The 13,906-nt window shown below is 48.4% G+C and overlaps 1 protein-coding gene across 1 annotated transcript; it reads right to left on the bottom strand.

Moving 5' to 3' along the window:
• Positions 1-8,182: 8,182 nt before the first annotated feature.
• Positions 8,183-13,137, bottom strand: PCDH8 (protocadherin 8). The gene is made up of 3 exons (XM_084650503.1): positions 10,022-13,137; positions 9,685-9,892; positions 8,183-9,178 (listed from the first exon to the last, which is right to left on the bottom strand). Exons 1-3 carry the CDS (start codon positions 12,464-12,466, stop codon positions 8,805-8,807), a joined length of 3,027 nt encoding a protein of 1,008 aa, XP_084506629.1. The 5' UTR covers positions 12,467-13,137; the 3' UTR covers positions 8,183-8,804.
• Positions 13,138-13,906: the final 769 nt, after the last annotated feature.

A 13,906-nucleotide genomic window follows, 5' to 3' on the forward strand; every position in this document is an offset into this window, starting at 1 on the left:
CTTATCGACTCAACACTCACAGAAATACAGGCCTGCTTTCCCAGAGGAATAGTGTTAGGGTGACCAGACAGCAAGTGTAAAAAATCGGAACGGGCTGGGGGGTAATAGGTGCCTATATAAGAAAAAGCCCCCAAAATTGGAACTGTCCCTATAAAATCGGGACATCTGGTCACCCTAAATAGTATACACACCAGGTTGTAAGATTCATCTCAGGACTAGCGCTTTGCTTAACACCACAGAGCTGGGGTATATTTATAGTGACAATGAGAATAAATGACTGATCAAAGACTGGAGATTCAGGAGATAGTGAGTAAGAACATTGGAAACAAATAGTTACCTATCAGATAAAATCATAACATGCTTTCTGGAGACTAAACTTAACTAGAGGGTGTAACCATGCCTCAGTGGGTCACAACTGAGAATGCCAAATTCAGGACAAACTGCTGAGAAATAGGGCAGATACACCCCAAAACTGGTAGTTAATTTCCCATAGGATATATCAAACCAGCAACAAAAGTAAACTTCTCTCTCACCACACTGGCTAACAAGAAGTCAGAAAAGCAATTTCCTTAGCTATTCCAGTCCTTGTATCACCATCAAAACACTAGACTTACAGATGAATGCTTCCTTAAAACCAGTTTCATCAAACAAAGGGTTCTTCTGATCCCAAAGGACCAACCACACACCCAGGTCAATATACCACTCCAATCTTACCCAATAATCATGGTGTTGCCAATATTTAGTATCTAAAATCCAAAGGTTTGTTTATAAAAAAGAAAGAAAGAAAGGTGACAGTTAAAATTGGTTAAAGGAATCAAATACATACAACAATTGCAAAGTTCTTGGATCAGGCTTGAATCAACTGCTGGCTTAAGTCAAGGCTCTGGTTGCTTCCAAATCATTGGAAGGTCTTAAATCCCTTGGTTAGAATGCTCCCATTAGTATAAGTCCATAGTCCAGAGACTGTAGCAGGAAAGAGGCAAAATGGAGGTGTTTCCAGGGCCTTTTATAGCTTCTGCCATGTGGAGGGAAACCCATTGTTTCAAATGAAGCCCTCAGCACAGCCAGTGGAAAATCACAGGTGACAAGATGGTGTTTGGAGTCACATGGTCAAGTCACATGTCTATGCATGATTCTGCTTAGTCACAGTAGAAGTCGTTACCTATACTTCAACCAGCAAGTTCACAGGAAAGTCCATTCAGGGTAGGTGGGTGTCTTCCATTGTAAGTTAAATGTTCTTTTGATAGGCCACTCAATTTGAATAGTACCTCCAAGATGTGCTGGCTAACTACCTTGTGGGTGCTACCCAGGAGCAAACATTTTGAAATACAGGTATAGAGCCAACAGTCATAACTTCAAATACCAAAATGGTACATGCATGCAAATAGCATAATCATAACCAGCAAATCATACCCTTTCTATTGACGCCTTACTTGACACACTTTGATTAAGATTCGTTGCACTTATATAACAGAGGTATCAACAATGATCTATATGGTCATATTTTAATCAGATAATGTCACAGTGGGTTAACCTCCTGACTAAAGAAAGTCCTCACTCAAAATCCTCTTCAGTGTTTCCAAAAAAGGTTGGCTGAGATTCCATTTTCATGCATGCAAATGAGCTATCTGCTTTCTTCCTAGGTGCAGGATGAAGGTAGGTCTTCTTTGCCTTCTGGATATTCCCCCAAAGTTAATTGCTTTTGCTCATCTGAAACCCTGCAAGGGGACTGGGTCTCAAAGCCCAGGGTCCAGCCTGAGTCCGAATGTCTACACTGCTATTTTTAATCCTGGAGCCCAAGCCCTGTGAGCCTGAGTCAAGTGACCCGGGATCTGAGATTCAATGCCACAGGTTTTTTTATTGCAGGGTGGATGCACCTCAGTGACTTGCTCAAAGTCACATGGAAGAGTCTGTGGCAGAGCCAGAAATAAACTACTGCTTGGTGTTTGCCTCCACCATGCTGTGGTTAACTTACTCCTCAGTGTAAATTTTCCTACTTCTGCAATATATTGGCATGGACATCAGGCTGAGAGTTTGCTGCTTTCTAGTGGCCTGGCCCGGTGCTATTCAATATTGTCTTGATGAGTTGGGCACTAGTTTTAGTGAGAAACCTTTGTATGCATTGTCAGTATACTCAGTTCAATATACTGTGTCAGTATACATTGTCAGTATACTCAGTGTACTCAGTGAGGTTACTAACAGTAACCTAGGCATGATTTTCAAAAATGTTCAATGCCTCCACTGGAGTGAATGGAAGTTTTACCACTGATTTCAATTGGAGCAGAATTAGATCTATGTAGAGCTCTTTTGAAAATCCCACCCACTGTAAATCATTTCAGCCAGTGGAATTAATGTCCACCGTGTGTCTAAGAGCATTGGACCCTTCCTTGCCCAGCACTGCAGACCTATATTCTAAAATATATCACTTCCTACATATATGCTACTGAGAGATTCCCTTGTAAGGGAGATGGGTTTCCTAAAGAATGTTCCTAAAAGCAGTTATTACTCAGAGCTTACTTGGTGGAAAAACCGCTGTGAGCCCCCTGATCTTGCCATGAATTAATGGTCTGTTTTGAATGTGCTTCACAAAGATGCCATTTTACACACAAATGTTTCTGGGAAATCGTTCACATCATAGGTGGCTGGTGAAGGTATTCATTGAGGGGCTGAACCCACCCCACACTCAGAAGTGAATTAACGTTTCCTGGGACCCTGGGCCAGAACAAGTGAGGTGCCCTCCCCACCCCTTCCGCCTGAGGTTCTGCCCACAGCTCCACCCCTTTCTGCCCCTTTTCTGGGGCCTGCCCCTGTTCCACTCATGGTCTCCCCCCATTCTACCCTCCACTGCAACCCCACAACCCCTTTTGCTCCTTTCTGCCCCCTGCCCCCACTGCGGCCCCAAGACCTGAGAAGCTCTGTCCCTGCACCACAGGCCTGGAGGCTGCAGCGGGGAGTGAGAGCTCCTCCAGTCTCAGGGCTGCAGCGGGGGTCCGGGTGCTGGGGCTTCCCCAACCACCCCCTGTGCTTCTTCTGGGGACAGGGTCTGCTCGGGGTGGAGGTGGGGGGAGGGGAACACCTTGTCCTGCCACCTTGCGACTTCTGCTGGGGAGGAGGTGTTAACTGGAAAAAACTACAAGAACAGTAGCTTAACCTGGGGAAGCAATATTTATAAAGGACCCCACCCTGCCACAGGTCTTTCCTCCACTGTATCTATCACCAGTGGTGATGCCTTTATCCCAATAATGCAGTGGAAAGGCAGGTATAGTACAAACAACCAAGTATGTTATTAAACAAACCACCACAAACTATAAAACCACTCAGTAATTAACATCCTAATACTGGCATTAAGACAGGACCCCAGAACAAATAAGTGGGTACAGAGAAAACCAAATAATCAAGTACATCGCCATCTCCGCAGAAACACACTGGGACCGGAAACACCCCAGATCACTGACCATGACTGGAACACAGACAACCCCTGGGAAACAACAGCACCAAGGACCATTTGGAACACCACACAGAATCAGGAGGGACACCACACAGGGTCAGGATCAACAGAGGCAGGAACAGGATGGTAGCAGGGCAGGTCAGTGAAGTCTTCTTCTCCTCTTCTCTCTTGATGATACTGCAAGCACGGGGGCAGACAGCCCTTGATACTGGGTGCAGTGTCCCTTTATAATCTCCTGTTGCCGGGTAGATTACCCATATCACGTGACTCTTTCCTGGCACTATTATCCCCGCCTTAGCTCAAAAAGAGCATCAACTAATGAACAAGAGCAGGGGACCAAAATGGAGGGAAACAGCAACTGTGAAAACAAAAATGACGAACTGGCCCAACAGAGCCGGGGGGCTTCCCCTAACCTGCGACTTCCGCTGGGGATGGGGTCTGGGGCCTCTGGGGAGGGGAGGCTTCCCTCGCCCAGCACTGATGCCACAGAGCCGGATCAGGGCGCAAGGGTTTCCCCCACCCCACCCGCCTGGTGGCTGGGGCTCCAGGCTTCCGCCGCTGGTGGGGGATTTTTTCTGGGGGCCCCCGTTTGGCCAGGGTCCCTGGGCACAGGCTCTGTGGACCTTGTAGCTAATCTTCCACTGCCCACAGTAACTGCACAACGGGGCTCCTGTCCTGCGGGGCTGGGCCCAGCTTCCCACTCTGGCCCATTGACTCATTGTTCACAGATTTGGAGGAGCATGCCACAGTGTCACGTGATGTGTGGGTCAGCGTGGAGGCCCTGCCCTGCTGCACCCCCCTTTCTGGCCCTGTCCCCCCTCCCCTGGAACACCCCTTCTCTGCTCCGTACCCTCAGGATCCCCTCCTTCCTACAGGACCCACTCTCTCTCCCCCACTTTCTCAGGATCCCTCCCTCCTACAAGACACCCCATCTCCCCTACCCCCATTCCCTCAGGATCCTCCCTCTGCCAGGACCTGCCTTCTCCCCTCCAACATCCTCAGGATCCCCTTTCCTCCAAGACCCTCCTTTCCCCCCCAATCACCTCAGGATCCCGCTTCTCTGGGACCCCCTTCTCCCACCTCAGTTACCTCAGGATCTCCCCTTGCCTCAGGACTCCCACTTTACCTCAATCAGCTCAGGATCCCCCTCCCAGTGACCGCTTTCTCTCCCTAATCACCTCAGGATTCTCCCCTCCAAATAGGTCCTCTCCCATACAGGCAGGGCCCCTCCTTCCCATGGTGTCCTACCCAATTCCTCCCCGCCTTCTTCCTGGCCCTGGTGCTGCCAGACACAGGGCTTTGCCTGCTCGAGTTGGGCATGCCCACTGGTGGTAGCGTGGCTTAGAAAATGACAAAAGAGAGATTGAGAAAGGGGGTGGCTGAGTCCCCTCCAACCCTAGCCACATGCCCCCTGTGCTTCACACACCCCTCTCTTGAGTGGTTTTTATTCCTGTGGGTAGAAATCCAGAGATGACAGCACTGTAAACAAGCCCACCCTTTGCCTTACAGCTAAACCTCTTTATGAGAACTTGTAATGTGTACCATCAAATCAGTCCTTCCTCTGGCCATATTTGTGCCTCATCTAACTTATGGACGGACCATCTCCAGGGTGTTTAAACTCATTGCCCATTCAGTCTTTGTCCTCTCTGATGGGACTGCCACAAAAATGCCAACTCTGCTGCTAGTTTGGGGGAGCTGAACAGCTGTTTGCTAAGAACTAGACTGAGCCCACCAACTCATATAGGTCACTGAATAGGTATTGGGACTTTTGGTCACTACTAACTGTGGCCCACGTTGCTATCATTATGTGTAATGCCATAAATAAGCACTGCTCTTAGTAGACAAATACAAATACAGAAGTGAAAGCCTGTCCCAACTGAAGTCAGTGGCAAAAGTCTCATTGCTTTCCAGGATTTCACCCAGGGTCTGTGATCTGAAGAATTCACATCTTGCAAATGTTTACTCATGTGACTAGTTCTCATGCTAGTAAGCCCACTGAAGTCCATGGCAGAATTTGGTTTCTTTGAGACTCCTAGGTTGAGTAAGAGTTTGCAGGATAGGGGCCTGATGAAGACGTAATGTGACAAGTGGTGATTACAAACACTGGGAAAGCAAGGTTGGAGGACAATTGTTACAAAAATATGGGTATGTCTTGTGGATGATGCATGTGTCAGAGATGTGATATTAGTGGGTTTTGTTCCTTTCATAGATAACCATATAGAAGGTAGATATAGACATCCAGAGAGGTGCATTTTTTTTCTGGGCTTCAGGGCTGTTGATAGAACTGAACAACCACAGCCAAGACTGCTTCTTGTCACATAAGGCCAAGATCCCTGGGAATAACTGAGCCTAGCCTTTCCCCTTGTAACACCTCCTGTATCAATGGCAGCCTAGCGTTAATCCCTGCTGTGTGACCGTTGGCTGGCCCCATAACTTCAGCCACTGCTACCCTCTCTGTGATCTGTTCTAAGAGAGGTACAACTTTATAAAGAGGACTGAAGTAACTTATGATAACATTTGCATCACAAGTTCCTGTGCGCTGAAAAGGGACGTGTTCTGCAGAGCAGCTGGTCCTCTGACTCCAGTTCCTCTTCTGGGTCAATCCCTTAGTCATGTAGAGATGAACTCCCATGTAGAAGTCATATATCAGAGTAAGGCAGTTGTACGGTAGCCATCTTTTCTGTATGTGTAGCATAATATACTACAGTGAAATGGACCAGATGTGAGCTAGTCCATCCCCATCCCCATGGGACATCCAGTCCTCCATTCTTGAACATGGTGATAGACTTGTTGGGACCAATTCTCTGCTGGCAATACTTTATTGCCGTGAGTGGAGTTATGCCAGCAGAGAATCTGACACACAGAATCAGACTTTTAAGTAACTTATAGGGTTAGCTTGTCTAGGAGTTTATTATTGGGTTATTAGTGCAGCACAAAGCTAATATATGGTGAAAATGTGTAGTCTGTTAACAAAGTTAAGAGCACATATTAGCAACATATACAGTGAAACTGTATGGAAATATGAGTTAAGGAAGTCACATCAATATAATCTAGTTTCTTTCCTTTAAGGACTCCTGTTTTAGGACTGCATTCCAATTTTAACAAAGAGATTAATATTCAATATCCACCAGAATTAATTACACTACATTCAGAATTACTGTTTTGAGTTATGGAAAATTAGTCAATAAAATTATTTAGTTCCACCCTGCTTAGTGACCAACATGCAGCCTTAACGTCCACTCTAAATATAATGTAATACAAATTTCAGTTCTGTAATTGCTACATAATTATTACTACCAAATTTAGAATACTTGCCAATGACACATATCACCCATTCACATAAATTTCCCCAAACACTACAGAAAATCATGCAGCACACTCACCATTTACAATCTAGTGCTGAACCAGTCAATGGAAAGATTCCAGTTGACTTCAGTGAGCTGTGGATCAGACCTTCTGCTACTGCACCTCACTGACTTACACACAATGATGCAAAATCACAGGCAATGTAATTCATTAAACCTACATACAACGTAATTCATGAAACCTATATTACTTCTCAAAACACACACATTTATATGGTCAGCATATAACAGATTGTTTGTTCAGAATGACGGTGGAGAGATGATCACTGTGGGACTGGAAGGGAACTGGGTGAGGTTGAGAAGGGAAATTGATGACTTAAATTTTGATGAGATATGACTTTTCATTCGCATTCATGGGTCATAGAGTCTAGTATCTTTAACTCAAAGGTCATTACGTTTTCTGTGTGAGACAGTATGAATATAGCCATTAATATTACACTTTTCTCACTGAAGAATTGCAGATAAAACCAACATGCATTGCCTTTTGCCAATGTTCTAGCACAAAATGTTACTGTTTGATGTAAAACATGTGTACATGTATAACTTAACTCAGAGTATGCAACTGTCCTTTGCAAAAGTTAACACTGGTATTAAAAGCTATTAGGTCATTTTTGAACCACTGGCTAGGGAAAAAAAAAATCTTGTTCTACACCCCTGGTATTTCTTAAATGTCATTCCATTTAAGATTCAAGAATGTCTGTTTATTTGAGAATACAAATCATGAGAGTAGCGTTGAAAGTGAAATATAATTTTTTTCAAACGTTTCTTTCTCTTGATTATCACACATGTATATTGGGCCATCTTGCCTTCTTAATCTAGTGTGTACATATTAATGTTCTGTAACAATGATCCAAGCCTACAAACACACACACTGTACTCAGATGAGTAAACCCAATGATTTCAGTGGAGTTACACACTTGAGTAAAACTACTTTTGTGGATAAGTGTTTGCAGGATCAAATCCTAAACCATTTTAAGGGAGACTAAGGGCTAGACTAAGAGCTAGATCTTCAGCTGGTGTAAATCAGCATGTCTTCACTGGTTTCAATGGAACTACCTTGATTTACACCAGCTAAGGATCTGGCTGTAGGCCACTGAGATGGCACAGATTCCACGAACACTAAGTTACTACCAGATTCTACCGTTCTTGATCTTGTTGAGTAGCATCTTCATCCATCAGTGGTGCTATTGAAATCAATGGGGCTAAATGTGGAGTAAGGTGCCACTAAACACAAGTAAAGGGTAACCCTGGAAGTGTAACAGTAATTCTCATTAAGGTATAATTCTTTATACAAATGGATTTTGTTTACCTGTTGAGGGCTGTAATCTTTGAAGGATGAAATCCACAAGCAGACCCCTCAAACACATCACAAAACCTTTATTAGTGTGTTTATTGGTGACACGGATTACAGAAACCAAATGGAATTAAATAACATTTAACTTGAAATTGACCACAGACTCAAGAAATACAGGTCACAGTTGGCAAGGCAAACTTCTCAATACACTGGGTTGCTTAAGTTATTATTACGCTGTGAAGGAGGAATTTCCCTTATTTGATTCTAAATAATTCAGGATATCATTATTTTGTGTCTTTCAGACAATTCCTTTGGCAATAATTTCAATTTGTTTAGCTTTTATTATATAAAAATATAACAAATTTTCCTTATATACAAACATTACATTACACAATATACAGGTTAAAAACACTACAAAAATAGCAGGCCATAGGTGAACTAAAAGCAAAAGAACAGGATAGGGGAAAAGTTAAATACTGCACATTTCATAAAAATTACATTAACTACATACAGTTTTTTGTTTGCAAATACCAAACAGTATTGATGTGATTGGCAATCTTTCCCAACAGCTTCATTTTTAAGGCACGTCTTGCATATTTATATGTACAACACTGAATCTGGCCAATAACTTAAGGGCTCTTGAGAGTGACCTAGTAGTGTATGTGTATGCGTGTGCTTGGATGGGGAGCGTGCAGCATTAAACCTTTTCACTAGTGTCAGTCTGGGGGGCTAGGTGTCTAGTTGAAGGGGCTTGGTATAGGGGCACCCCAATCTCCTGAAGTTCTGGAAGCCTCCCAGAGCGAGGAGGGGACAGCAATGTGATTGTCCTGTCAAAGTCTCTGTGTAACACTTTCTCATAGACACTCTGCAGTCCCACTGTCTTGGGCAGCTGGGCCTGGTAGTAGTTGTCCCTGCGAAGGGGGTCCCTGGGCAAGGAGGTGCTTTTGCAGAAGGTGGACAGCTGAGCTGAGGGATGAGGAGACGAGTGAGGGTTGGATCGGCCACAGGATGGGCTCCAGCAGCGGTCCGAATGGCCCAGGATTTTGCATTCAGCAGTACAAGCCCATAATCCTAAAAATACAAACAAAAACCTTAGACCTGTAATCGCTGGAGAAACAGCCACATAATTCTGAGCTCATCAGAGAGTTATTGCCCAGATCATCAAAAGCTTAGAACGATGGGGGAGGTGGAGGAACAATACTTCAGGACACTGCTACAAAGCATACTCTGCAAGCTATTATTATTCCATGTAGCTAGCAAGCCCTAACTCACAATGTATGTCAGCAGGAAGAGCTTTTCGAAAATGAATTTTATAATAGGCTGGCTGCTTCTAATTTGCACTATGTGCTCGACATGCACGCAGATACTTAAGTTGCATGCTGTGAAAATGCTGGCAGGGCTACTCCTGCAGTGAGTGCTGCCTTGGAAAGATGTAAAAGGTGTGACTGCTATAAAACTGGTCCAGTCAACTCAGTGTACCTTAGATAGATAGATAGATAGATAGATCCTTTTACTCCTGGGCCAGTTTTTATTTTCATTGCAGCCAGTCTGTGCTGTGAAATGGACCGAACCCTTACCATTCTGCATGTGAGTGATGAGATCCTTCTTCAGGGCATCCCCACTGATGTCAGAGTCACTGTCGTTAAAGTCGCTGTCGCCTTTGCCACTATCTTTGCCACTGAACTTTTCCGCTTCTCGGGCCGATATGGTGTTGAAAGAATGACCCTTCCAGATGGCCACGGGTTGGGTGGATTCTTTGCTATAATTAGGAGCAGGGACATAGGACTGGAGGGGATTGGAAGGGAGTGCGGGAGAAATAAGCATATGTCAACATCACTACCTTATCAAGATTCCCCTCATCCAAACCGCCCATACCTCCTTCCAGTCCCCCAGATGAGTGCAGTACGACCTTACCTCCCCGTTAGTTGCCCTAAGTCGTTTCTGACTCTCGTAGAGACAGGCATTCACAGTGCTGGTCTCAGAAGAGGAGACCTCTTCTGCAGGTGGAGAAGGGGCTGGGCTGGTGAAAGAAGCTTTGCTGGGAAAGGATCGCGCTTCAAACACATTCCCTCTGGGGCTGCTATCCTCCTGCCTCCCCTTCTCTAGGTGGGAGATGTCGATCTGCTCTGTCAGGGGCCCGTTGTTCTTGATCTCGGTCTCCTTCTTGCGCTTGTTGCAGGTGGTTGCAATGGTGATGATGGCCACCAGCAGCAGGGTGCAGCTCCCAGCGAGGATGATGATGACAATCAGGGGAATGTCCCACTCCAAAGCCTTCCCCTCCCAGGAGCTTGGCTTGGCCACCTCTTGGCTGCTGGAGGGTGCCATGGCAGTCACCAGGAAGTTGACTGTGGCTGTGGTGACAAGAGGGGGCCTGCCATTGTCAGTCACGGTGAGGATGACTTTGAACACCTGTCCCAGCTCTTTGGACAGGTCCCCCCTGAGCACAATCTCGCCTGTCTTCTTGTTGATGGCAAAGAGCTCTGGCTGCTGCGGCTCCTCCACAAAGGAGAAGGTGAGCTCCGCATTGACCCCATCGTCCGCGTCTCTGGCTTTGATCTGAGCCACCAGGGAATCTGGGGGTGCCTGGCTGGAGACCCCGATCTCCACGGAGCCGTTGGCGAGCACGGGGTGGGTGATGACCGGGGCGTTGTCGTTCTGGTCCACCATCCTCACCTTGATCAGGGCGCTGCTGGACAGCTGAGGGGAGCCCCCATCACTCGCCTGGATCCTCAGGTCCAGCTGCTTGAGGATCTCATAGTTGAATGTCCTGAGGGCGTAGATGGCCCCGGTGGCCGGATCCACAGAGACGTAGGTGGAGATGGGGGCGCCCAGGACCTGCGTCTCCAGCAGCCGGTAAAGCACCTTCCCGTTGCGGCCCAGGTCGGGGTCGCGGGCCACCACGGTGGCGAGGTAGGCGCCCGGCGGGTTGTTCTCCAGCACCGCCACCTCGTAGACGGGCTTGGAGAAGAGCGGCGCGTTGTCGTTCTCGTCGCTCACGCGCACCGTGTACTGCCGGACGGTCTTGAAGGGCGGCGAGCCCAGGTCCTCGGCCACCAGGGTCAGGTTGTACTCGGCCACGCGCTCGCGGTCCAGCGGCGCGGCGGTGACGAGCACGTAGCTGTCGGCGTAGGCGCGCTGCAGCGCGAAGTGCTCGTGCCCGTAGAGGGCGCAGCGCACCTGCCCGTTGGGGCCCGAGTCCCTGTCCGAGGTGCTGACCAGCGCCACGAAGCTGTCGCGCGCCGCCGCCTCGCTGACGTAGGCCACCCCGGCGCCGGCGGGGGCGCCGCTCAGGGGGCTGACGCTGATGCCCGGCGCGTTGTCGTTCACGTCGGCCAGGCGCACGATGACTTTGCACGTGGCCGCCAGGGGGCTGGCGCCCCGGTCCTGCGCCTGCACGTCCAGCTCGTAGGTCCGCTGCCGCTCGTAATCCACCGGCCCCTCCAGCGTCAGGCGGCCCGAGAGCGGGTCCAGCCGGAAGAGCTGCCGCGCCTCGGCCGGCACCTGGCTGCCGAAGCCGTAGACGACCTCGCCGTTGGGCCCCTCGTCGGCGTCGGCCGCCTCCAGGTCCAGCAGCAGGGCGCCCCGCGGCGCGTCCTCGCCCAGCTCCACCGTGACCGAGCCCTGCGGGAAGGCCGGGCTGTTGTCGTTGGCGTCCAGCACCCGGACGCTCACCGTGGCCGTGCCCGAGCGGGCCGGGCTGCCGCCGTCCTGGGCCACCAGCTCCAGCGTGTAGGCGGCCTGGGTCTCGCGGTCCAGCTCCTGCAGCAGCACCAGCTCGGCGCTTTTCCCGCCGTCCGCCCGCGTCTGCGCCTCGATGCCGAAGTGGCTGTTGCGCGAGAGCCGGAAGCTCTGGATGGAGTTGGAGCCCACGTCCGGGTCCAGGGCGATCTCCAGCGGCAGGCGGGTGCCGGGCGCGGCGCTCTCGGACACCTCGAGCGGGATGTGCGCCTGGGGGAAGCGCGGCGCGTTGTCGTTGATGTCCCGCACCTCCAGCTCCACGTGCACCAGCCGGTACTGCTCCTGCCACAGGCTCACCACGTCGAAAGCCAGGACGCACTGGAGGGACGGGCCGCACAGCCGCTCCCGGTCGATCCCTGCCTCGCCGATGCTCAGCTGCCCGTCCCCCTCCCGCACCCGCACCAGCGAGCTGTTGCTGAACTGCTCCATCAGGCGGAAACTTATCTCTCCGGGCGCTTTCACGTGCATCTCTTCTGCCAAAGTGCCGATGACCGTGCCTGGCGCGTCCTCCTCGTAAGTGCGGTATCTCACCGTCTTGCAGAGGGTGACCGAGAGCAGCCAGCAGAGGTAGAGGAGGCGCGGCGGAGAGGAGAGGCTGCGCCCGTCCCTAGCAAGACCCATGTCACCTGCACAGAATTGCTAACCTGAAAGGGGCTGAGGATGCGGAGAAACGGCTGTCCAGTTGTTAGGGCGTGTGTCGGCCCCTAAAGCAAGAGGAGAGGGGAGGGTAACTCTCCTGCTCCCAGGCGCAGGTCATGCATGCTCTGCTCTGCAAGGCAAATGAGCCGATTGCTTACAGTTGCCCTAACCCGAGAGGTGCCAGCGATGCCGGTGCGCCAGGCTCAGTTTATCCAGCTTCTAAGGCGGACTGCATCTCCTGAGGCTCTTTAATAGACGCAGATATGCAAATTTTACGGAGCCAAGCAGCCAATGGCAGGCGCTCTTTTCACACTGCTCTCCTGAAAGCCTCGCAGAAAATCCCTTTAATGTGGAAAAGGCTTAGAGAGGAAAACAAGAAAGGAAAATTAGGGAATCTCTTCTTTGTTTTCTTTAACTCTTTTTTTTTTTGAAGGCGAGCTGCAAATGAGTTGGCACAGGGAGCGTGGAGTAAAATGCGCGGAGTGTTTTGTTAATTGTACCACTTCAGCACCCTGCTGTTGAACAGGTGCCTTGTATGCGAATATCTGCTCTTCTGAGCTACTCACTTAAAAACGCAGAGAAATAGCTTGCTTGGGCTGTGTACGCGCGCGTGAATGTGTATTTATTATGTGTGTCTGCCTATGATTATCGATTAATAAAGTGCTGCGCAATGCATATATAGCGGGGGTTGATTTTCTTTCCGTTGATTTCTGTATTGATCATCAGAGCAAGCCCCTAAACCAGATTGAAGGATTAACTGAAAATTGATTTTATTCAGATTTGTGCACATAATTGTGCTTTACTCGCGTGAGATCCTGTGATCAGACCTGTAATTTGCCTTTCAGAAGATATTCTTAGAATGCTTTAGTATGCATGTCACTGACCAAGTGGCTTTCTTAAGCCTTGCGCACTAGCAAGCAAAAAAAAAAAAAAAAAAAAAAAAAGTTCCAAATAGGATTTAGCATAAGCTTGTGGAGATTTGGAAAGGTTTCAAAGATCAGACTGTATCAAAGGCTTATGAAGCTCTCGTTAGCTGTAGCAATATAATAGCATGGCAGGCTATCCCATTTGAGGCACCAATGTCTGTATTATTTCACTATGACAAGCTAAAGGGAAAGAAAGTTGAACAGTTTCCACAGAGGACTTGGGCTAAGTTGAATATAATGAGCAAACGCCACATGTATCCATTATGTCCCTCTATTCATTCCCAATCACTGCCATAACTCTTTGACTAAACGATGATGGGCGCTGAATTACACACAATGCCCAGCTCATATTAAAATACATTTAAGATCTATCCCTCCTGATGCCCTGTTACGCCTATTTAGAGGATTTTCTTTTTGTCCTAATAGGGCCTCTCTGGGAAGCAACACTAGTCTCGTTCTAGAAGAACAAAATAACAGCATGAGGTTGAAACCTGGC

This window comes from Lepidochelys olivacea (assembly GCF_965140295.1).
Source record: "Lepidochelys olivacea isolate rLepOli2 genome assembly, chromosome: 1".
NCBI classification, from domain to species: Eukaryota; Metazoa; Chordata; order Testudines; family Cheloniidae; genus Lepidochelys; species Lepidochelys olivacea.

What these genes read in the sequence shown, in the direction of transcription:
- PCDH8 (XM_084650503.1), bottom strand. Translation starts at nt 12,466, where the DNA reads ATGGGTCTTGCTAGGGACGGGCGCAGCCTCTCCTCTCCGCCGCGCCTC. An exon ending in TTAGGGCAACTAACGGGGAG is followed by an intron (nt 9,893 to 10,021) that starts GTAAGGTCGTAC and finishes AATCCCCTCCAG; the next exon opens with TCCTATGTCCCTGCTCCTAA. An exon ending in CATCACTCACATGCAGAATG is followed by an intron (nt 9,179 to 9,684) that starts GTAAGGGTTCGG and finishes TTGTATTTTTAG; the next exon opens with GATTATGGGCTTGTACTGCT.